The 22,313-nt window shown below is 45.1% G+C and overlaps 2 protein-coding genes across 2 annotated transcripts; both read right to left on the bottom strand.

Moving 5' to 3' along the window:
* Nucleotides 1-1,099: 1,099 nt before the first annotated feature.
* On the bottom strand, nucleotides 1,100-2,563 carry rhogd (ras homolog gene family, member Gd). Its single transcript, XM_079228699.1, has 2 exons — nucleotides 2,535-2,563; nucleotides 1,100-1,959 (listed from the first exon to the last, which is right to left on the bottom strand). Exon 2 carries the CDS (start codon nucleotides 1,928-1,930, stop codon nucleotides 1,355-1,357), a length of 576 nt encoding a protein of 191 aa, XP_079084825.1. The 5' UTR covers nucleotides 1,931-1,959; nucleotides 2,535-2,563; the 3' UTR covers nucleotides 1,100-1,354.
* A 2,580-nt stretch (nucleotides 2,564-5,143) lies between these two features.
* Nucleotides 5,144-12,248, bottom strand: fhdc2 (FH2 domain containing 2; the record flags this gene model as incomplete). Its single annotated transcript, XM_079228763.1, has 11 exons — nucleotides 5,144-7,051; nucleotides 7,145-7,309; nucleotides 7,387-7,504; nucleotides 7,964-8,034; nucleotides 8,348-8,455; nucleotides 8,667-8,737; nucleotides 9,076-9,176; nucleotides 9,431-9,516; nucleotides 9,781-9,883; nucleotides 11,613-11,674; nucleotides 11,778-12,248. The coding sequence occupies 11 exons, from the start codon at nucleotides 12,246-12,248 to the stop codon at nucleotides 5,144-5,146; spliced, it is 3,264 nt and encodes a 1,087-aa protein (XP_079084889.1).
* Nucleotides 12,249-22,313: the final 10,065 nt, after the last annotated feature.

Consider the following 22,313-nt stretch of genomic DNA (forward strand, 5'->3'; position numbering starts at 1 on the left):
GGTATAGATAACCTGCTCGTATACAAGATGAAAGTATTTATATAGCCTAACACATGTCAGGTAAAACATATACTGGTATTATATGCTATACTGAATTTTTATTAGGCAGTGGTCATAGTCTGTTGACCTTAAATGTAAGGCAATAATGTAAATGACAAGGGGAGCATTATGGAGTTCTGATTTATCAAATATGAGTATTAACTATTACACACAAACATCTTACTGATCAAATAAACATAAGCTATTACAAAAAATATATTCAACTTTGGCCATAACCGCACTCGTAGGTTAAAAACATTTGAGGAAACAAAAAATCATTTACAGAGTAAATTCAACATAATTAGACAACATAGTCTTTTTGACCCCACCCTGTCAAAAAGTAATTCTTAGGCATGTTTTAATGGCACTCGGTGTGAGCCTCAAGAGTTAAGACGTAGACAGAGAAGAGCCGTACTACAACCTGACTTCCTGATATGCCAGCTCCAGAAATCCTGTACAAGTGTGGGTTAATTTGGCCGTGGCCTTGTGACACCTGCTCCTCTATTACTGAAGAGGGCAAATGGCCAGCTGCTTTCAATGGGTCCCGCTTATCTTCAAAGGCCTACTGGCTCTTCCATGCGTGGCAGTGAGAGAGCAGTGCAAGAGGCTGGAAGGGCAGCCTGCCAGACAGCTCCAACATGCCAGACTGAGCACAAGGAGAACTGCAGCTCGAGAGTTTAACCTCTAATCTGTGCATATTGGTTAAGGGGTACTGGCATTTGTCTGGGAGTAACCACATCATGTCTGGATTTAAGCTGCTTGAAATTAAAACTTGGTCACTCTCTACTTGGCTGTGTATTACATCTAAATAGGCAAGTCAAAGCATTTTGACGGTGATGTTGCTTGATACTTATGAGATGCAACCTAGGTGAGAGTATGAGGTAGTCATTATTTCTCCACCTAAAGTAAGGCAGATCTCTTCTCTCCAGTCAATCAGGGTAGCTTGGTAGGTTGGTTCCGATGTTATTATGGCTATTGACAACCATGATCAGCATTTATAAGGCAAAGCAGAGAAGCTACAAATCTAGAACAGATGTAAAATTGGAGAAAAGTGTAAATATCAAAAGTTAAAATGTAAGGAAAATAGTAGAGATCCAATCTGTTGCCCCCATTTTGGCATAGTCACTTTGGTGATGATGGCAACGGAGTGAAAATTCTCCAGGAGATGAATAAGGAAGAGAGGAGTAACAGAGGAGCTGAAATCAAAGTCTTAACTGCAGTTATGGAGGCAGCCAGATGGCGACGTTCATTCCTCAGCCTTTGCATCTGTGGATCTCCATCATCCCTCTCCACAGTCCAAATCTTGCAACCGTTATTACAACAGCACACACTTCTTGGGGTTCTTTTTCGTGACTGGATACAACACTGCCCTCACAGCTTCAGCAAAGACCTCCCTAACGCCATCCTGCAGCAGAGCAGAACACTCCATGTATTTGACAGCCCCAATCTGCTTGGCCAGGGCGTTTCCCTGCTGCTGGGTGGTCGGAGCCAGGCTCTGCTCCTTCAGCTTCTTCACGGTTTCTGCATCGCCCCTCAGGTCCCTCTTGGTGCCCACCAGCAGGATGGGCACGTTGGGGCAGTGGTGAGACACCTCAGGGTGCCACTTGTGCCTGACATTGGCATGGGAGGAGGGGCTGCCAATGGAAAAGCAGATGATGAAAACGTTGGTCTGAGGATAGGAGAGCGTGCGCAGTCGGTCATACTCCTCTTGGCCTGCTGTGTCCCACAAATTGAGGCTGACGGTGCGGCCGTCCACGCTCATCTGAGCGCTGTAGTTGTCAAACACCGTGGGAATGTATTCTTCGGGGAAGGCATTGGTGGTGTACGAGATGAGTAGGCAGGTTTTACCGACTGCCCCGTCACCCACCACCACACACTTTATGGTCTGCATCCTGCCTACGACCACTGGGGCTGCAGCACCTGACAACAAAAAAAGGCACCTGGGTAACTTATATTATTCCCGCACCGAGATGCTTATCTGAAGTTCTCAACACCAGTGAGAATTACAAAAAATGAAGTTGCCGCAAGTAACTTTTTCCGCCAGTTGCTTTTTTACAGTATTACAACTTTTCACACAATTAGCAGACGAGCTAACCGCCGCCAAAGTTAGCTTGTCGACGTAATTAACGTTACATAGGTGAGTTTAACTTCCACAAACAAACACCGTCTGGAAAGTGTGCCGAGCCAACTGTAGTCCTTGAACCAAGGACAACGAGTGAATCAGAAGGTGAGGCGTGTATTATGTCGCAGCGTCCACTTATGATACTAGGCGTTCCCCCCCACCTCCGGTTGCTAGCGTCAAGCTAAGGAACTAGCGCGTTCAGCGGCTAACAAGCGAGCTAGTTAGCAAACAAGTTCAAAGTTTATTTGCAAGCCACTTCTCAAAGAGGTCTGGTCCCGATAACCGCCCACAAGTGACTCTAAAAAAATACATGTTGTTAGAGTAGAAGTCTTAGAATTAGTTACTTGCTGTAACAGAGGATTTTGTGACTTACCGCCACTTGGCTTTCGATCTCTTTTTTGCCTGGTCTAGTCAATCACAGCCGCATCCGGGGAGCTGTCCATTACGTGAAAATCGCCGTTAGGAAGCAGTGCAAACTGGGAGTTGTAGTTTTATTGTGCGGTAGCTATTTCCGGGACACTCCATGGACGCTAGATGGCGATGTTGAACTGTTCTGTTTTCCTGGGATGTGTTATACATTTTTTACTTTTATGTGTTGACAGTCTGTGCGTTAAAAGCACTGTTGTGCAAACTTCAACTGTTATATCTCACAGTAACGACAAGTGTAGTGACATATCAGGATAAAGTGATTTTTAATCATTTCTGGTAGCTTAAATAGTGGTTTATTTGTAGTGGTGGAAGAAGTATTGAGACTTAAGAAACATCTTTTTGTAGAATGGCCTCTTTCCCGTTGTTATATTTAGGTTTACTGATGCTTTCAAATATGCATGCATATTAATGCTGATTGAAGTGGAGCTCTTATTGCTTATATATATATATATATATATATATATATATATATATATATATATATATATAGATATATATATATATATCTATATATATATATATATATATATATATATATATATATATATATATTGTAATTAGAATATACATCTGCAAACAGCTTTCAAATAAATGTGAGTTTAAAAGTACCATACTGAAATTAATACTACAGTATAAGTAAAGAGACGCAGGATATGGAGATATTCAACAACAGTAGGCCTCTATGTATACTTCAAAACTGTGGTTAAGTAGAGTACTTAAATGTACCTTACTCTGCACCCCTATCCCCAGTCTCTCTCACACACACACACACACACACACACACACACACACACACACACACAGAGAGAGAGAGAGAGAGAGAGAGAGAGAGAGAGAGAGAGAGAGAGAGAGAGAGAGAGAGAGAGAGAGAGAGAGAGAGAGAGAGAGAGAGAGAGAGAGAGAGAGAGAGAGACACGCACACACAAACACATGCACACACCTTTGCCTTCAAGGTCATAACTGGCAGATGTATTAATATAGTTTAGCTTTGTTTTCCATGAATGGGACCCTTCGACCACAATTATTAGGACTTGAAATACCTATATTACACCTTGTAAAAACCATAGACTGCATAACCTCTCAAAAGTGACAACAAAAAGAAAAAGGACACACGTAAACCTTACTGCATGGATGCCTAAAGACCTTCTCTGCCAGTGTGTCTGTGTGTGTGTGTGTGCTACATACCCCACAGACAAAGGTCGTAAACCAATCCTGTCTCTTAGACCTCATCCTCTCTGTGGTGAGCACTGGTCTTAAAGCCCATATATTACTTATTTACCTTCAGACAAGTACTTATTCTCACCAAGCCCGTGCTTTTAGATCAATGCGGGATACATAAAGGCAGCTAAAAAAGGAACCACTTTGGACTACTCTGTCCTGCACCCCTGGAGACCAGTTGATTATGTCACCTCTATACACATGGGCAGGTTAAGAGGCCAACGCTGACCGACAACCGGACACTCAAAAACACAAAGAGGAACCGGTTTATTGCCTTTCCCAAGGGGTTCTGGCGTCACTGCAGCTTATAAAGAGAGAATTCCCACTGGGACCCTCCACCCACAGTCACCCTCCACCCCAACCCTTGCACCCCACTATTCTGCCAGGAGATTCCCCGGGACATCTGTGGCATTTCCATGACAACAGCCACTGACAGAGTTGGGGGTGACTGTGTCAAGAGATGCAACAAGAGGGAGTTCAGACGGGAGGGAGAGAGAAGAATGAGGGTGTCAGGAAGACAGGACAGCAAGATGCAAGAGCAGCAACTGATGAGGAAGAGTGGAGACCTTGAAAGAGAAAGCTCTCATTGCAAGCGCTCGTTTGAATAAAAAAAAAAAAAGAAGAAATGTTAATATCAAAAACACACACACAGGTACTTTTTAATTTAACCGTTGAATACCATCTTTATTCATCGTCTCTTTTTCTTCTTTTTTATAAATCCACATAATACAGTGAATAACAACCAATGCTATTCAATTAAGTTATAGAATCTTTTGAAACAAAATAAAAATGACAAATATAACAGTAATATCTCCTCGCCGTTTTTTTAAAGTGCATCAGAATAATGAGGCCTCTCAACAAGCGGATAAACAGGTCAATATTGTACCGAGTTCCTTGTTGAGTAGAGTTCGGACTGTACAGTAAGATCACTTCGCGAAGGGGTCACAGTATTCATAACATTTGGACAAAACTACTTTTTTTCAAGAGATTGAAACAGTTTCCCGAATATCTTTTTTTTTCAACGCACACTAATGTCAGTTGGTTGTGTTTCACTGACCGATTTGCTCCTGTTTCACTGCTGTTCTTTATATAAGAGGAGTTACTGTAAGATGGTTGGTCTTGTGGTGTCCTATTGCCTGCAAAGGACACACATGGGTGTAAAAAGGAGGTAGGATTTATTCTGCTATTGGGTTAAACACATGAGATAAATTGTCCCCGATGCTCCCAGTGCAGTTCCCTCTTACATATGTAGAACGTAAGCACTCAAAACTACATACAAATGTCATAACACACTTCATGCAGACCCACACTGTATAAGCACTTATTCTCCACATATCACCTCCACGATGGCGAAGCTGCGGTAGCCCGCGTCATTTTGAGACCAGGTATCCGTGAAACTGTAGGGATTTTAGAGCTGGCAGGAGAGGTGCTTGTTGTCTTGGCAGTTTTATTTTGGGCAGCAGAATTGACAGTCGTCCGTATTGTCTTGGCTGTGGCGGATGATGGGCTGTGGGCAGTGCGAGGCTGGTAGGGCGCCTGAGTCTCAGAGTTTGGGGCGAGTCTTTTTGACACACGGAGAGGGGTTCCTCTGACGAAGGCCGGCTGAATGCTGCCTGAGACCTTCTCCGGTACGGATCTGTCTGAGGTCCTGCGGGTTAAGGTGGGCTTTCCTGTGGTCTGTGTCTCACTTATAGTTCTCTCCCGTGTGCTATGACTGCGCTTCACATCTATCTGAACCGCTGCAGGCCGCGTAATAGGCGACGAGCGCATGGATATGCTGCGAGGACTAGACAGCCGGCTGGGAGTGGATGTGTTAGCGGGGGTTGGGTCCCCATTTGAAGGTTCAGTTTTGGAGCGCACCCTGGGAATGCTTGTGCTATTGGAAGGTCCTGCACGGGATACAAGTCCCCTTTTGGCCCCTATTCCACTACGCACGGGGATCTTCGCGGTTCGAGTCTCCTCCTTTGATGTAGGAGACCCTGGAGTTCCCTCCCTCTCTTTCCTCCACTTGGAGCAGAGGCTCGGTGCGGGTCGTGGGAGTGGGATGGTTGGGGTTGACATGGCATCATAGGATCGGAGGCCTTTCACCAGAGTGTGGCACTCCAGTGTTTCGCCCACGCGGGAGTACGGCCACGCCGACTCACTCTCAGTCAAGTCAGAGTAATCCTCTCGCTGTGACTGGCTGAACTCCGGTAGACTGGAGGGCATCCAGTTTTCCTCCACAGGTGTGGACGCCACTTCAGTGTTGGTGGGCTTTGTTAAACCTCCATCAGGCAAAGGCATCACAGCACTTGGTGTTACGGCGGGCGTCTCTCTCGCCTGTGGTTGGGACTGGATCCTCTCTGGAGCATTTACACATGATTGTGATAGACTCTCAGATCTCTGGTACCTTAACGACCCAGTCCTGGTGTCACTGTGAGAAAGTATTCCACTTGTAGGAAGAGAGTGAGGTGCTGACTCAGTCACACAAGAGCCATTAGATTTACTCTGAACTGGCTGAGTCTTGTCTGTACCTGGCAGGCCAAACCTCTGCCTCTGAGTGGGGGTCTGGTTTTTCACACAAATGGCTGGTTTATTGGTCGGTATAGCAACAGATTTTGTACAAGATTCAGTGGTCATCGAAACCACTCGCTCTTGCGAAATCTCAGCTTCTTTTTCAAGTCCTGTTGTCTTCGATTGGCCTCCCAGCACGTACGAAATGCTCTCAGCCTCTTGCTGCTTGACTGTGAAGCCACGTCCTTGCTGAGAGGGACCAGACCTGGCGGCGTGCGAGCCCTGAACGGCATCCATGTTCCCGTTTGTTGCTCGGCTGTGCTGAGACTTGCTCCTTTGACCCAGAACAGGTTCTTGGTCAATGGGGGAGCATATGCGGTCAGTCTCTGGGGAACTACCAAGCACAGCGGTGGTCTCGTGGTCGGAGGAGCTGTTGGAGTGATAACTGGTCGAGGTGGGGCTGCTGCCCAGCTCGGGGAAGCTCTTGAGCATGGCGTCGTTGTGGAGGTAATGGGAGTGTCTGCGGGACTCAGAGCTTCTCAGGCTGCGTCGACTCCAAGAGTAGCTCAAATTTTTCTCCAGCAGTTTCTCCAGCTCTCCTTGGTTCTCCTGAAGCTGAGGTTCTCTGGCGAGGCTGAGGCTGAGGCTCAGGTCCAGCCCCGTACAAACAGCCAGGGAGCGACGCTTTTCCACCATCTCACGCTGACGCTCCAGGCGTTTCTGCTCCTTCACTTCCCGCTCCGCATTCTCCTGTAGAAAAGGGAAAGTGTCAGCGCAGAGTTAAATCTAGACTGTTTTTGACAAGATGCAAGTTTTTATCAGCAGATATTTTCTTCAGCTAACCTGGACAGATCTTTGGAAGCGGAGGCAAAACGAATGGAAGACCCTGCACGCCTCCTCCAGTTTGAAGGTGCTGTCATCTTCACAGAAGAATTCCACCAGAGCCTGGCTAGACATCCTCATGCCCTCCACCTCATCCTCCGCCTCTTTCAGCCGCTCCTCAGCCACCTGCACACAGTTTACACAGTCATCTTCGGAATCAAGACATTAGACAACGTTTTTAATATACAAACTAGGTTTCATACCTCCAGGAAAAGTTTAGTGTGCTGCTGAATCTCTGCCTCAGTCTGGATGTTTGCTTTGAGGGCCACCACCCTGCTTTTTAACTTGGATAAGTCCTCCAGCACCGACTCCTCACTCAACCTGCAGAGAGAGAGAAGACATATAATACACAATTTGAATAAGGACGGTAGAGAAATGCCTCTGCAACATATCGTGATAGAGGTGTCATTATCAAAAACAGTTAATAAATATATAACAATTATTCAAAGTGTCCAGGAATGAATTCAGTACTTTAAAATGGACTCTATGCACCCAAAACAAGATTGCAGTGGCATGCAAGACATTATTTACTTTATAAAGCAGAATAAGGATGGTCCTTCCTTAGCACCTTGTAGATAAACCTTCCAGCATAGTTTAAATATTGGCTTGGAGTATCAATGTTGTCATGACCCACTTTCTCTCAGGCAGCTAGCTATTGCAAAAGCTGGGCGCCTTTACATTATGTTTGTTTTGTTGGGGTGTACTGAGGTTTTTAAGCAGGATTTCTATATTCCATCAGACACAGTCAGTGTAGGAACTGAGTTTTGGGAAGAGACTGACCTGGAGGCGGAGCCAACATGGCCTATTTGGCTGGGAAATGACAGTAAACTCTGGTCCTTTTTCACAGCTTCCTGTGGAGACAAACACAAATGATTATCCAGCTATTGTTTCTAAAGAAGCAGCACGTCATTTGTTTATGTGAACAAAATAATGTGCTTGGTGGAACAGGCTTGAGAGGCTACGGTTCTCAAAAACATTGTTTCTTGCAAAAACTGTGCTAAAAGGAAATTCCCCAAAAAAAATTCAACCAGAAAATATTAGCACATTTTTACTGTAAAGCTCTTCACAAATACCTTACAAATACCTATACATCATTTTTTTATGTGGAATAGTGATAAAAAAGGAGGTAGTTGGCACATAAATAGTTGTTTTTTCAGATCTTACCATTGCAACAAAATGCAACAGATTCATCCCCGGCTTGTTGGCTTTGGTGTCGGCCAGTTTGAGCAGCGAGGGAATTCGGAAACCAGCAGCGTTCCCCGCATATCCACCCTGAGAGGCCACATACAAGGTCAGAATAACAAACACACACACACACTCACACCACAATATATGACAACTTTAAACAAACAATGATACAAAACCCAGGTGCACAGTCAGAGTGACGCCCCTGAGCACACACCCAGACCTGCATTGTACACCGAAAAGAGTCCGCTTTGTCGGCCTTAAGAAAAGAAAAGAAAAATAATAAAGAAGCGCTCACAGCGTTCATGTAGTTCCCTGCTTTCAGCACCAAGCGAAGGATGGAGTGTAATTCAGGACAGCTCAGCAGTTCTAGGAGAGAAGACAGAGATTCAATATTGTGAATGTGCCTCAAGGTTGAGGCATAATGAGGATGAACGTGCCTGCAGCTGGCATCAAGGCCTGAAGATGAGTCAGCGACTTTGTTTTGAAGAACTGACAATAAAGCTGATCGGTGAATTAAACTTTTAGACCAAACAATATAGAACTGATTGCAGGTTTCTCCTTAATCAGTATGACACTATTCTGAATGTTAATCACATTTGTATTCTGGCTCCAAACTTTACCACTCGAGACTAATTCTAGATAGGAGCATTTAAGAGGGACACTTTATAGTGGTGGTGTACACAACTCCCTGCTGTTAACTTTACCTCGGGCCGCCTCCCTCAGACATCTGGCTGCCACACACAGAGAGGTCACAGCGGGGTCAAACTCTTGTTGCAGGATCATGGCATCCAGACGAAACCGAAAACTAATGGAAGAGGAAAGACGGGGACGAACGGATAGATGGATGGATAAATGGACAGGGGTGAGTGATGGTGGCGACAAAAAGGCACTCATGATCAATCATCTGTTAACCAAGCACACGCCATCACATAATAAAGCATGTGAGCAGGACAAGTATCACATGAAAATAAACTAATGCTTAATGCTGAAAAAAGATTCTTTGGAAAGTACTGGGTATATTTCTGCTTCATTTTATCCAATCTAGGACTAAGGGTGTACCTGGGGACTTCTACCAAAAGCAGCAGGAAAAGATCAGGCTCTCCAAGCCAACTCCGCTCCCCACCGAACCTCTTCAGACGGGACTCCTAAAAGAGAGAACAGATGCTAAGTCAAAACAAAAAAAAGCAGCTTCACTTGTAAAAGAAAAAAGAAAAAAAACATGCCGTTCACAGTCAATTCCAATATCTTTCAGTGCGATCCTTCTCCGGAAAAAGGCCACATCATACAACATGGTGTAATGGCAAACTTTTGATCATCCTAACCAGAGCCAGATGATGAGTGGGAGAAGTGGAGGGGAAGGGAAAGGGGGTTGTCACTGTTGTATTTGTATGCAAAAAAAGGCACTTTACCTCCTCATTGTCAGGCAGCAATTTGCAGAGCTCTGTGAGCTTCTCTGCTCCATAACGGTCCCCAGCCCCGTGCCTGATGTCCTCAACTATCTCCTTGGCAGGCCTGCGGAAAAAATTACAACGGACATGTTTTTGGTATGACATCATTGTTAACGTGCGATGGGGATTTCAGCCTGACACCCCTCAGGAAAACTCATGTTATGAGCAGTATCTGCCCTTTGTTTTGCCTTGATCACACAGGGTTTAGGCTTATCCCATTCTTATCAGTCCAAGTGTTGGGGAGAGAGGGTAGGTCGACGCCACACTGGCGACATAAAGTGGCATATCCACTGGGCAAATACAAGGCAGACATGCAGAGAACATGTCTGCAAGGCCTTTGGGATGTCAAGGTGAAAGAACAGAAACAGAACTGACTGTTTGACCTCTGACTTACTTCCTCTGAGTGACACATCTGTCCAGCAGTTTTCCCTGATCCTCTCCCCTTCCCCTCATCTTACGGCCCATCACACATGCTCATACTCATTACGCTACTGTTAACGGCTTACTCTCCTCATTCATAGCTCAACGCTCACATCCATATTCATTCAATTCTTTGACACCAACACTTAAATAGATTTCCTGATAGCTCTATCTATCTAGACAGAGCTAGATAAATTATTCAAACAAGAACTCTTTTTTCAAAACTGGAACAAAACTTTGTTATCTGTCCCAACTAGTTTTCTACTGAAAACAAAACGCATAAGGAAATAGCCTATAAACTGAACTATCACATAATAAAAAGTGACGACTACAACACAAAACCGTATTTTGTTTGAACTACGCTCACAATTCAGCAGCAGCTCTGTCTGTGTTTCGAACAGCGGGGCAAATAAGCTCCCAACAAGACAAATGTTTGTGTGCACAAGAAGCTCTTTTCACGTAATGGCTTTCGCTACAAGTCTTGACAAATCTGGACAAAAGAAGAACTGCTCTTCCGTCTCTGCGAACACGTGGAGGCGTGACACTATCGCAACGCAGCACTTCTTTTCCATGTCTTTGTATCATTATTGCGACCTGCAAACACTGCAGACGTCTTGAATTTCTAAATCATAAACATTAATTCCAAACTTTCAGACATAAAACTAACGATGATTTAAAAAGCCCTATTCTTCACAAGAGGGGAAGCTTTGTTAGAGCCAGGCCGGCATGCCAAGCAGGCGATGGGGATGGGCGAATACTACAAGCCACCAGTCTCTTTCTGTAAAGGGTTGCTTTAACATTAGACACTCTCTAAGGGCATCAGCAGGTGTTAACCCATACCCGGCCACTTAACCACCACTCTCCCACAAGTCCCCCAGTCCTGCTGCTCAGTGTGCACCCTCCCCTGCACCTGTCCCCTGCAATATACTTGTGTCCCCTCTCAGACACCAGACATCCTGAGACTTCACACTTCTGACACACACACACACCATCTTTGATCTATGGCCACACACTCTCGTTTAACTGAAGGGACGGACTGTTCCCCAGGGCACAGTTGTACACACTTCTGTTTCCTTCCCTTTCATTTTGACTGACGGTGACTAAGGATGCACGGATGCTCAACCTTTTCAGTCCTGATGCCAACACCAATACCAATACCTGGGCTTGGGATTGAGAAGTTGAGAAAACGAATGTCCGTAACAATTTCTTAAAGCCTGATGCAACGTCTTCAAATGTCTTGATTTGTCCGACGGACGCCCCAAGCCCAAAGATATTACATTTACGATGATACAAAACAGCAAATCATCACATTTGAGTCTGCAAACTGTGGCTTTTCTCATTATTTCAGCTCAAGTTTGTAAAAGGAAGCTTACATCTTAAACTGGCGTAGAAATATTCCAATGTTCATACTGCGTTTGGAGTCCAACAGGGAAATCTGTAAAAAGGAAAAGAGCACAATTAAGAGGAAGGAAAGTGCAAGAACTTTTCCTGTCTTTATAAAGAGCTGAAAAATATCCCCGCCATCCTCATGATCTGACCTCTTCCGAGCTGTTCTGCGGGGATCTGCAGCGCAGCAGAGCAGACCGGCGCCTCAGGGTGCTGGTCCTGTCCTGAGGCTTGCTGTCCTTCTGACCGAACAGCTCATCCAGAGAATGGAGGTCGATGGGGAACTCGTCCTCGCCCGGAGCCGCCCCGTTCCACACACTCTTCCTGCCCTCCACCTTCTCTTTGGGGATGCGCTCCCAGTTCAGCTTCCTCAGCCGGCTCCGACGGGCGCTGTCGGACCGGCTGAAAGGCGAGGAGGACTCAGGCGGCGGCGGAGGGGGTGGAGGGGGAGGCGGAGGCGGTGGAGGTGGAGGTGTTTGGGGAGGCGGTGGAGGGGCGACCAGCAGCGGACGCGACTCCATGGCTGTCACTCCCACAGTGTCAGGGGCATCGGCGGGGAGGGCAGGCTGTGTTCCATGAAAGGCTCGAGATTCCTTGATGGCCACCGTCAGGTTGATAAGCATAGAGGCTGTATGGGTGTAAGAGGAAGGGGAGATAACGGGCGAGCAGTCTTCTGCTCAGTCAGTCAGAGACGCCTTGTCTAGTTTCCAGTGAGTTCAAAGGTCCATCAATAGTTCCAGCCTATAGGAAACGGGACAACAATATATCTTATCTCAGGCAGTTGAACACAGAGAAACACAGGAACTCAGTGTTGTCGCGCAGTTACGTAACAGCAAGACATCACTTTAACTGAGGCTGATGACGTCACTGAGCTTGTCTGACACCTGGCCTCACATCTCCTTTCATTAGCATGACTCCAGTGCATTGACTAACCTAACAAGTGGTTGGAGCTAAACATGTAACCCCTGGTTCAACCGTCGGTGGAAGTTCAAGGTGTTTGGGGGAAAGTACGAGCCGAGCTAGAGGAGCTCTCCCCCTCTGTTGGCTGTTTGAACTTCTTGTCCCATCCTGTTCGGCTTCACCTCACTGCATGCAAACACACACTTCTCCCTTCTAATTAAAATACATGGACCTTGACACCACAAGATAAGGTGCGCAGTTAACCACAAAGATGAGAAATGTAGGGTCTGCAACTTCCCAACTGTGACTTTTTCCTCGTTATGGGAGGTTAACATCTGAAAACTGGTTGCACACACTTGCACAAGCAGGTTCCCTACAGGATTAGTGATGCAATTAGTGTGACTCAGAGGTTTTAGGTGACTGGTTCAAGGAAAAGTATTTAATCATGACATGGCTTAGCGTTTGGCCAAAAACACATCTCATCGTGTCTCGCGCTCGTAACATGAATCGTAACATGAATCAGAACTTATGGGAAACTTTTTCCAGGGACGCGCGTAAGTGCCATGCTGTTCCACCGAGCGCCGCACGAGCGCGCTGCTAAAACCCCAGCCGGTGATCTCGCCCTGCATCATTTCATGAGATCTGTATCTTGACAAGCGGAAAATAAAATCATTCGATGTCATGTTGCCAAAAAGCTCATGGGAAGTATAAAAAGTTTCGGGGAAAGTGACTTCTCAGTCAAATAAAAACTGCGGAATTAACCCCTATATTAAGTTGTAATTGAAGAATATTTTTGCAATATCATTTAGTTTAAGCTTACAACACCGGTTCGTATACCCCGGTCATTTATCCCTGTTCATTTTAAGTTGACCTTATAATACAAGTTATGCCTCAATTAAAAGTTGACATACTATTGTTCATGTCAGGATTAGCCAATCAAGTTATTTCACTTACCTGTCGTTACGGCTGACGTTACTCTTCAGCGAGGAAAACCCACAAACACCAACCAGAGCTCGCGGCCGAATTGTATGGAAGACTTCGACAAATGTACTCTTCAATCCCAGGTTTTCGTTTCCCGTGTCCCCTTTATCTCAGTGACTTGTGCCGCTCCACCCGCTGCAGTCCTCTTGTCTTTCTCAACTTGCAGGGAAACTTCCACTCAGTCCAGCGGGAACGCGCAACCGCGCGCACCCGCTCGCTCATATGCCTCATTGTATCCTCCCAGTTTTCCCATCGGCGAAATTTAGGGGTTTCCAGGTGGAAGTATACTCACTCGTAACTCCCTTTACTCCACTTTCAGACTTTAAAGATATTGTGACGGGACTGAATGTCTGGTATGTTTGCAATGTTAGTATACATTATAATATAATATTATACCACTATATTAAATAAAATATCCTCAACACAATCAATATAAAAGTAATTTCCTGTTTTTCTTTCATCTTTTAGAGGAATTGTTTTAATGGCAGTGATTTCTCATATAGCGCCTTGACAATAATGTAATCTAATGAGAGCCTGCTGTCAGTATCTGTACTGACAACATGATATGTCTCTATTTCAGGGTAATCATCATCGTGGGCACGACTCTGATCTGCAACTGGTGCAGAAGGCCTTGATCAGGCTAAGAGGAGTATGCTATTGAGAACCTGAGAGAGGGAGCAGATGGCTATCAGACATGGGAAATGATGTCTGCAGCTCCTCCCTGTACCATGAGCAGGGCATAGGTGAAAGCCAAGAAGACTAGCAGTCCCTCTGGGTGCTGAAATGGCCCAGGTTCTGGGATGTAGACCCATAACACCGACCTTTCATCCGAGGTGCTGGAGCGCTCCTGGCCCATGTCACCTGGTGCACCCGAGTCCGGCTCAGGTAGCCCATATCACAGGACATGCTGACAGGCAGTCGTCATCACTTCTGGGTTCTGCAGTAATTAGGGGGTTACGACCCCGAAGATCTGGCTATTATTGTGCCGGTGCAGCAGGGCATGTCATAGTGTACCCGTGCCAGAATAAACCTCTCTCAGGAAACTTCACTTTCTATTCAGTCACTCACTTCTCTGAGTACAGTGCACTTCTCAGAATACAAGGAAATGCCACTGGTGAGAGACGGCAGCTTTATAGTCCATAAAGGCTCTGAACAACCCTGCACGATTTCACATATTATGCCAGCATTCATGCAGCGCGGACATTACAACGTTGATTAATGAATGGTAAGGAGTTAACTTGGCAACCCTCACTTGTTTCACCAAGACACTTACATCGCAAGGAGACAAAACCGTCTGTGATGTGTTTACAGGCCCACTCCCAGCTGGTGCCCCCCTTTGCATAACAGTGAGCTTCAGAGTCTGCGCTTCACTCAGCCCATTCTTTAGTCAATGAATGTGCATGAGGGTGCTCATGTGTAAGATTTGTGTGTGAACTTGTGTGAAGGGGGAATCCATGCTTTCAAGTTAAATTCCGCTGCGTAGAAGTACGTTGGTAAGAAATAGCAGGTTTTTTTTAAAGAAAACGTGCAAAATTGGTTCATACGCCTGTCATTTGTTTGATGCCCCGGAGAAAACCTACTACCTTTTCCTCTCAATGGAAAAAAAAGGTTTAACAGATGAGACCCCATCAGGTGCTCGGTGCTTAGTATGGTGGGGTGGTTGCAGCCATGAATCAAGTGTTAGCCCTTCTTAATGTCGCTTTGAAGTCCAAGAGGGGTTACGTGAAGGTGAAGGCTATTAGCTCCCTCCACCCCTAACTTACGCACACACAATCAGAGCTGGACTCACACTGAAAAAACACACACAGAAAACACATTTGTTTGATGCTGTACTTTTGCTATGGGTATCAAATTCTATGCGGTGGCCTCTGCTGCAATTGGTTTTTCACACTGCAGAAAATGAATCCGGATGTAAAGAAATCAATACAATAGATTTTTTGCCCAGATGTTCCATTTATATAGCGTGTAAAAGTGGCTTTAAAACTATTCTATGTGAAACCATCGATATAACTGAATGGGGGCTTAGTGTTACTCTGCCAGTCTGGTCGGCCCCCTGGGTCTTGACCATTTCCATGGTGGAGTAAATAGGTCAGTGTGACTGCGGCTCTGCGGGGGTATGAAACACAAAGTGTGTGTATGTGTGTGTGAAAACAACACATGCATACGTACACCTGGGTCTGATCCCAGACTGGGGCAGTAGGTCTGAGGAGGTATTCCTAATCAAAATCAGCTTTCTCAGATCTCTCTTGGTTTCCTGGCTGCACTCAGACCATGTGCAGTTATCCAGAACAGCGTGACAAGGATCTCTGGCTTTGGTCAGACCACCGGCCTGATAAGGAGAGACAGCAAGAGACAGACAACACAGACACACGCTCAGCGTCTTGCCCTCCTTTTCCCAAATTGTCTGGCACACAAACACACATATGCACTCACACATGGCTGCTCCATACATGAGTGCTTTGAGTGTATCCACTCCTACACATACATATGTTATACATGATAATAAAAGACACACACTGCTGCTGCACAATGTGACTTTAGGGGGTCACAGACAGGCCATTAGACCATGATACAAACATTATGGAGACAGAAAGATGAAAGGGTTGTCAGTCAAATTGTGGAGAGAGGAAACCACGCTAAGAAGATCTATCCGTGGAAGCCTTCACTTGTTGAGTGTTTCATCTCTTGGCTGTGTGTAGAATCTTTATTCCTGTCTTTTTTTTAAGGCTTCATGTATATCATTTTTTCACTGCATTTCAACTGGGATTTTGAAACAGTACTGGCTAGAGCTCCTGCTTTATTATTGAGTGAGAGAGGCATGACTGAACTCTACACCTCACTCTGTTTTGGTCCTAAGTGAGGCTTTTCTATGTTTGCCAAGATTTCTACTACTACACCTTTTTTAGCATTGTGTGTGTGTGTGTGTGTGTGTGTGTGTGTGTGTGTGTGTGTGTGTGTGTGTGTGTGTGTGTGTGTGTGTGTGTGTCTGTGTGTGTCTGTGTGTGTGTGTGACGACTGTATTGTTAATAAGTCCCCCAGGTTGGATGGAGGGGAATCTTGTGGAGATACTTGTGGTCAGTTGTCCTTGCATTTGGAGGCTGTGTGTGTATGTGTGTGTGTGTGTGTGTGTGTGTGTGTGTGTGTGTGTGTGTGTGTGTGTGTGTGTGTGTGTGTGTGTGTGTGTGTGCGTGTGTGTTTAAATCAAACTCAGCAGGGGGCAGGAGGGCTGAGGTGCTTGTGGTCAGTTGGGGGTTGGGCCAACTCTGTTTGTCTTTGCACATCTGGCCACTAGAGCCACTTCCGACTCCAATTAGGATTTCCTGAGACTCAATAAAGGGGATTATTGGCCTGCAAAAACACCAGCCCAGACTCTCCCACCCTGGGTCGCCTTCCTGCCCCAGCTGCTACGGTCATTACACCAGCCAGAACTACAGTCGCACTCCACTAGAGGCTCACAATGACACAGTGACACACAGCGACATCACAAATCAGCCCTTTTCTTCCACTATTTTTCTTGAATCTCTTTGTGAAATGAAAGACTCTTCTCATATTTGATCTGCGCTCCATAAATGATGTCAATGAAGCAATGGAAAGTAAATGTCTCCCTAACCGGCTGATGAGAGACCACAAGAGTCTGTATATCAAGCTGTGGTTGGGCAAAAAGCCCTGGAGCAGAGTGCAGGGGAGCTGGGCTGCGCTGATAGGGGGTCCTGAGCGGCTGCTTGTGTGGCAAGAGTGATCACACAGTTAATATTCAAAGGGCCAGGTCTGTTGTAAAGAACCCACTAAATAGAGGTTGACAAAGCGCGTCGTACAAACAAAGGCTTCTTCCTAAGTAGGCTGTGTATATAGCACCAAGGGCAGTGAACGGATGGGCTTTGCTGGGGTGGTCATGTATGGAGTCTATAGTGAGTTATTAAAGCAGGGCCTCCTGCTCTTCCTCCCCCACCATCCAAACCACACATTCTTCATCCCATGCCACTCTGGCTTTAATGCATTTTCTTAAAAATATTGCCAAAACACTAAACATCTTGCTGTATGAGAGTGCCAACTGTATTGCACAAAAAAAAATGCTAATTTTAACTGTATTTTAACAGTCTTTAAGCTAAAGCATTCGGATAAACAGCAATATTTCCTTTGGGTTCCGTTTGAGTAGCGATTGTAACGTCTACGTGCTTCATATCAAGTAAACTCTTGCAAATCCCCTTCTACATCAGCACACACACGCTCAAGATGCACATACACACACGCACACACACATGGTTACTTCAACCATCTAAACCTAATTATTCTCCCCCTGCTTCTCGGTGCCAACCAGTGATGTCACCCACAAAGAGACAGTGGAACTGTTGGCTTTGTGCCTGAGGGCGCCCAGAGTTTTGGCTGGACCTGGTGTTGGGGCTGCAGGGATTAACCGGCCTGCTCTGCTGCTGCACCCACAGAACCTAACCTCCTCCGTTCTGCTATCTCTGTGGCTACGACGGACCTTCAACCAACACATTTAAGGCTGAAAGGAAAACACGGAGGAATTATGAGGGCCAGGCTCCAAGGGGACTCCCTCTTGGATTAACCTAGCTGCACCCTCTTCCCATCATTTCCCCTGGCATTCACTGGGCCTGTGCTAGAACCCATTCATCCTCACTAAACTGTTGCATAACAATGCAACCGACGTTTTGCTGCAGCACTGGAGCTGTTGGTAAAACAAGGCACCCTTGGGCCCCCAGAACCCCCGAGCCAAAGGCCCAGTTTTTAGTGTTGTGGAGGAAGCCTTTGAGACTGGAGAGGTTGAGTGAGCGACTGGACATTCAGGGCACACGTCATAGAGACAGAGCAAAGCATCATACTCTGAAAACCACGCCCACCAAAGGGAAAAACAATCAGTGCTGGCGCCACAATATGCACCCAAGGGCTGAAACAAAAACATCAGATTTCAGCATGTCAAAGGATTATTTTTGCACCATATATCTACCAGGGGTGTACTATGATAACTAAAATGATGATGGCACAAGTTACCAAGCTACTGTAGAACATAATACTGCATAGCTCTCTAAATGATCCTCACTCTTAATACAGAAATTGCCTTCTGTCAAAATGCTTCACCTTAACTGACAGAAATGTAGCCTAAAATTCATTCTTCCTGCTGATGCCTCACTTCTGAATTCGGCAGTTCATACAATTCGGCAGTTCATACAAATTGGTTCTGGGTTCTTCCTGTTTGTAGCTCTGTTATTTGCTGCCAGACAGAATTGACAAGAATTGCTTTCGCCTCTGGTTTGGGCTGGCCTCTGTCTCTATAGTGGTGGTAGGAACTTAAAAAAAAAGACATCTAAACTGTGAGATAGCTTAAAGAAATAGCAGTGGAAATATACTTTGATCGATAAGCTACCACTCTCATATCTGTCCAATTAATATGAAATTACAGCCATCAGCCGGTTAGCTAAGGGCTACAAACAAACCAATAAATGAACTGGCACATTATCCCCCTGTAAAACCACAGATTTAAACATAATTGTTTTCTACATATTAAACAAACAAGATCTAACATATTAATCAGTGAACTTAGAGGTGCTGGCAGGCAGACTTTGTTACCTTTGGACAGAACCAGGCTTACTGTTTCCTCTTGATTCCAGTGTTTATGTTAAGATACACTGGCTGGCTGTCGCTACATATTTAGCATCAAGAAATGGGATTTGTATCGATCTTCTCATCTAACTCTGAACGTGAATAAGCGTATTTTCCCAAAAGTCACGCTATTCCTTTAAGTATTGCTGAGAGTATGACGTGTTCTTGAAAACAAAGGCCCACAGTCACCTTAAATGTGACAGCAGTCATCATGGAGAAAACAGCAGTTATAGACACATTTGAAATGACCAGACGATCTCAAAGCCGGTAATTGAGAGCAGCAGAATAAGGGTGAAATGACTTAATGTGGGTCAGATAAATGAGAAGACAGCATGGGGTTTATTCTGCTCTCTGGAAACCACGTGCAAACCCTCTCTCCCTTCCTTCCTCTCACCCCGACACATGGAGATCTGGCATGTTTGGCAGAGGCAGAAAAGAGAGGGAACAAAAGGATGAGTGACCAATGTAGAGTTGCGATGGCCAGCTGAGTTATTTGGTCAAAACCCAGTAAAATGGAAGGACGGGCTGTTGCTAGGCTGTGGTGTGAGAAAGAGAGAGCACTCTGGCTGAGCTCATTGAAGGGAACCAGGCTTCTGTTTACTCACACAGATATACCACTTCAGAACCACTGCAATCCCCACCAATTACTATTATTACTACCTCTTATCACTTTCTTTGAGCCTTCATTAACCACTTTACATGATGAACAGGATCTAAAGGACTTACCGAGAGCCTGAGACAGAGCCTAAATAGTAGTGAATGATGCGTGGAAATAAACAATGCACATGGAAATTTACTATGCCATAAATATTTGGAAAGGCACGGCATCGAAGCGGTTCAGATTTTGAAAATGATAAATCAAAGGTCAAAATCAGGGTGTCAGTATAATGGCCTCTTTGTCCTTGACAACCAAAGCACAACACACCCAAACAAACATAACTCGTACTTAGAACAAATCACACCGTTGTTTTGCACAGGTAATTCTGACTGCAGTGGATTGTCAACGTAAATCACAATAGTGAAACCAAATATAAATAACTAATAATCTAGTTCTGCAGGAACTGAGGACTGCAACAAACAGTTCATTTTGTTTTGTTTTATTTCATTTCTTGAGCAAGACAGATTGGAAAAGGTTTGAGCATGATCATTTAGTTTCTTCTTATTTCCTCCATGGGCAATCAGCTGGCATTCAAAAGATATAAATAGTGATGGAAATACATACATTGGCCATTTTGAAGACTTTCTAAAACCATCAATCCTAAATTCACAAACACCATAGAGAAAAAAAGGAGTCAGGGTTTGAACTTTTTTTTTTCATTTGTTACATGACTATTTCTGTTATGTTCCATGTGAAGTGACCGAGTGCAACCTATGAATGTCTTCCAGGAGATCCCCATATATAGATGATTATAACTATAATTATAATTATTTATTCCCTCTATAATAACTTTTTTTTAATAATAATTAAGCAAACGATTTGATTTAATTTCATTAATGACTGATATCTGGTAAGAAATAGGGGAGAATCAGGTTCTTAGGTATTAGTTGTAAAATACTACACTGTGTACATATGAGAAGTATCGCCCCGCCCACAGAAGTTAAGAGAAAGAGATCTAGTCATTGCTGTTGACTCCTCACGTGTACGCCACAGCAGCCTCTGGCTCTGTGTTGTGAAAACTCAGGATGGGCTAAAGGAAACAGGCTCAAAGGATTATCTTGGGCCGGCCTTAAACGAAAACCAGAGGGAGACTGGAGAAGCAGATTGAGTGTGACCCAAAGAAGAAGAAGGCAAAACAGAGAGAGAGTTAGAAAAAGAGACCCGTTAAAGGTATGTGTGTTGTATCCCTAGAGGCCAATGTCTTGTTTGAAGAGTCCCGAGGTTAAGGTCAGAGGTCACAGGTTGGGCTCAGAGGTTATCAGCAACTGTTTGGGGTTAACTACAATTGTCTGAAAAGATGAACACTCCTACAGTTAAATGGATTAACTCAGTGAAGGTATTCAGGGATTAAAACCAGAGTGCAAGCCCACATCCACTCAAACACAGAGCATACACACTCACACATTGGTGTGCACATATACTGTATGTTGGCAGACATACTGGGAGTTGTGTTGCTTGTTGCTCTAGGTGTGGTTGAATGTGGATCTGGGGTGTAAAAGGAAGTCAGTGGGGAGTAGAGGTGTTGAACCCTGTCATCCTGTTGTTACTGATCACACCTGCCTGTTGTTCCCAGAGAGCATAAAGAGCTGCTGCGTTTGTGTATTGCGACCAATGAAATTCAACAGAGAGGAACCACTTAATCATACCATAACTTAAATGGGGCATGGCAATAACGCATCTTGACTGACCCAAGGGCTCGACAGAGTACACACAACCACAACAGACACAACAATCACCCCCTGGTACACACACAAATACACAAACACACACTTATGTGAATGGTAATGGCAGGGCTCTTGTTTAACGCCCCCTTCATTCGGCATGCTGGGGGATATACTAAAGGTGCATTCTCAATGGTCTTCCAACTGTGACCTGAGCAAGAGGTGTGGAGGAGGAGGAAGAGGAGGAGGGAAGGGGGGTGTTAAAAAAGAGAGGGAGGCAATGTCTATAAAAACAAAAAGCGTTGGTTCAAATCTGTGTCCTCCACTGGTCTAATTCCAAGACACAGAATATTCAATTCGCTCATTTGTTTATTGTCTTGGTTTTCATCATGAATCAAAGTTGTGTGTTCATATACTGACTGCATTAGACTGATGCTTGTTTTTTGTATTTGTACGCACATTAATGCTTGTCGGTTGACGGAATTTGTCAGAACTGCTGTCACTACACACTGCACACCCACACAGCAGCTCTGTCCATGTAAGACATCCCTCTCAGCTTCGCCTTGGCGTCATCATTGTTTTGATTCTTGTTGCACAGGAGACCCCACAGTGAATTCTGTGTATCTCAGATGATCTCAGTCAATTCCAGTGACCCGCAGAGGAGTCGAGTATGAAACACTCCAGTCGCAATGTCCCGCTCTCGCTGGTGCTGTGATCGAGCATAAACAGAGCACGCCTGATTACTTCCATAGGAGTCAGTGACAATGTGGGCATCAAAGTAGAGAAGGGTGCCACTATGTGGCACATCAGAGCTGTAGGGTCCATGGGCACCGATCTGGGCACAGAGTGGGTCTTTCACCGGCTCT

Source organism: Taurulus bubalis (assembly GCF_910589615.1).
Source record: "Taurulus bubalis genome assembly, chromosome: 13".
Classification (NCBI taxonomy): domain Eukaryota; kingdom Metazoa; phylum Chordata; class Actinopteri; order Perciformes; family Cottidae; genus Taurulus; species Taurulus bubalis.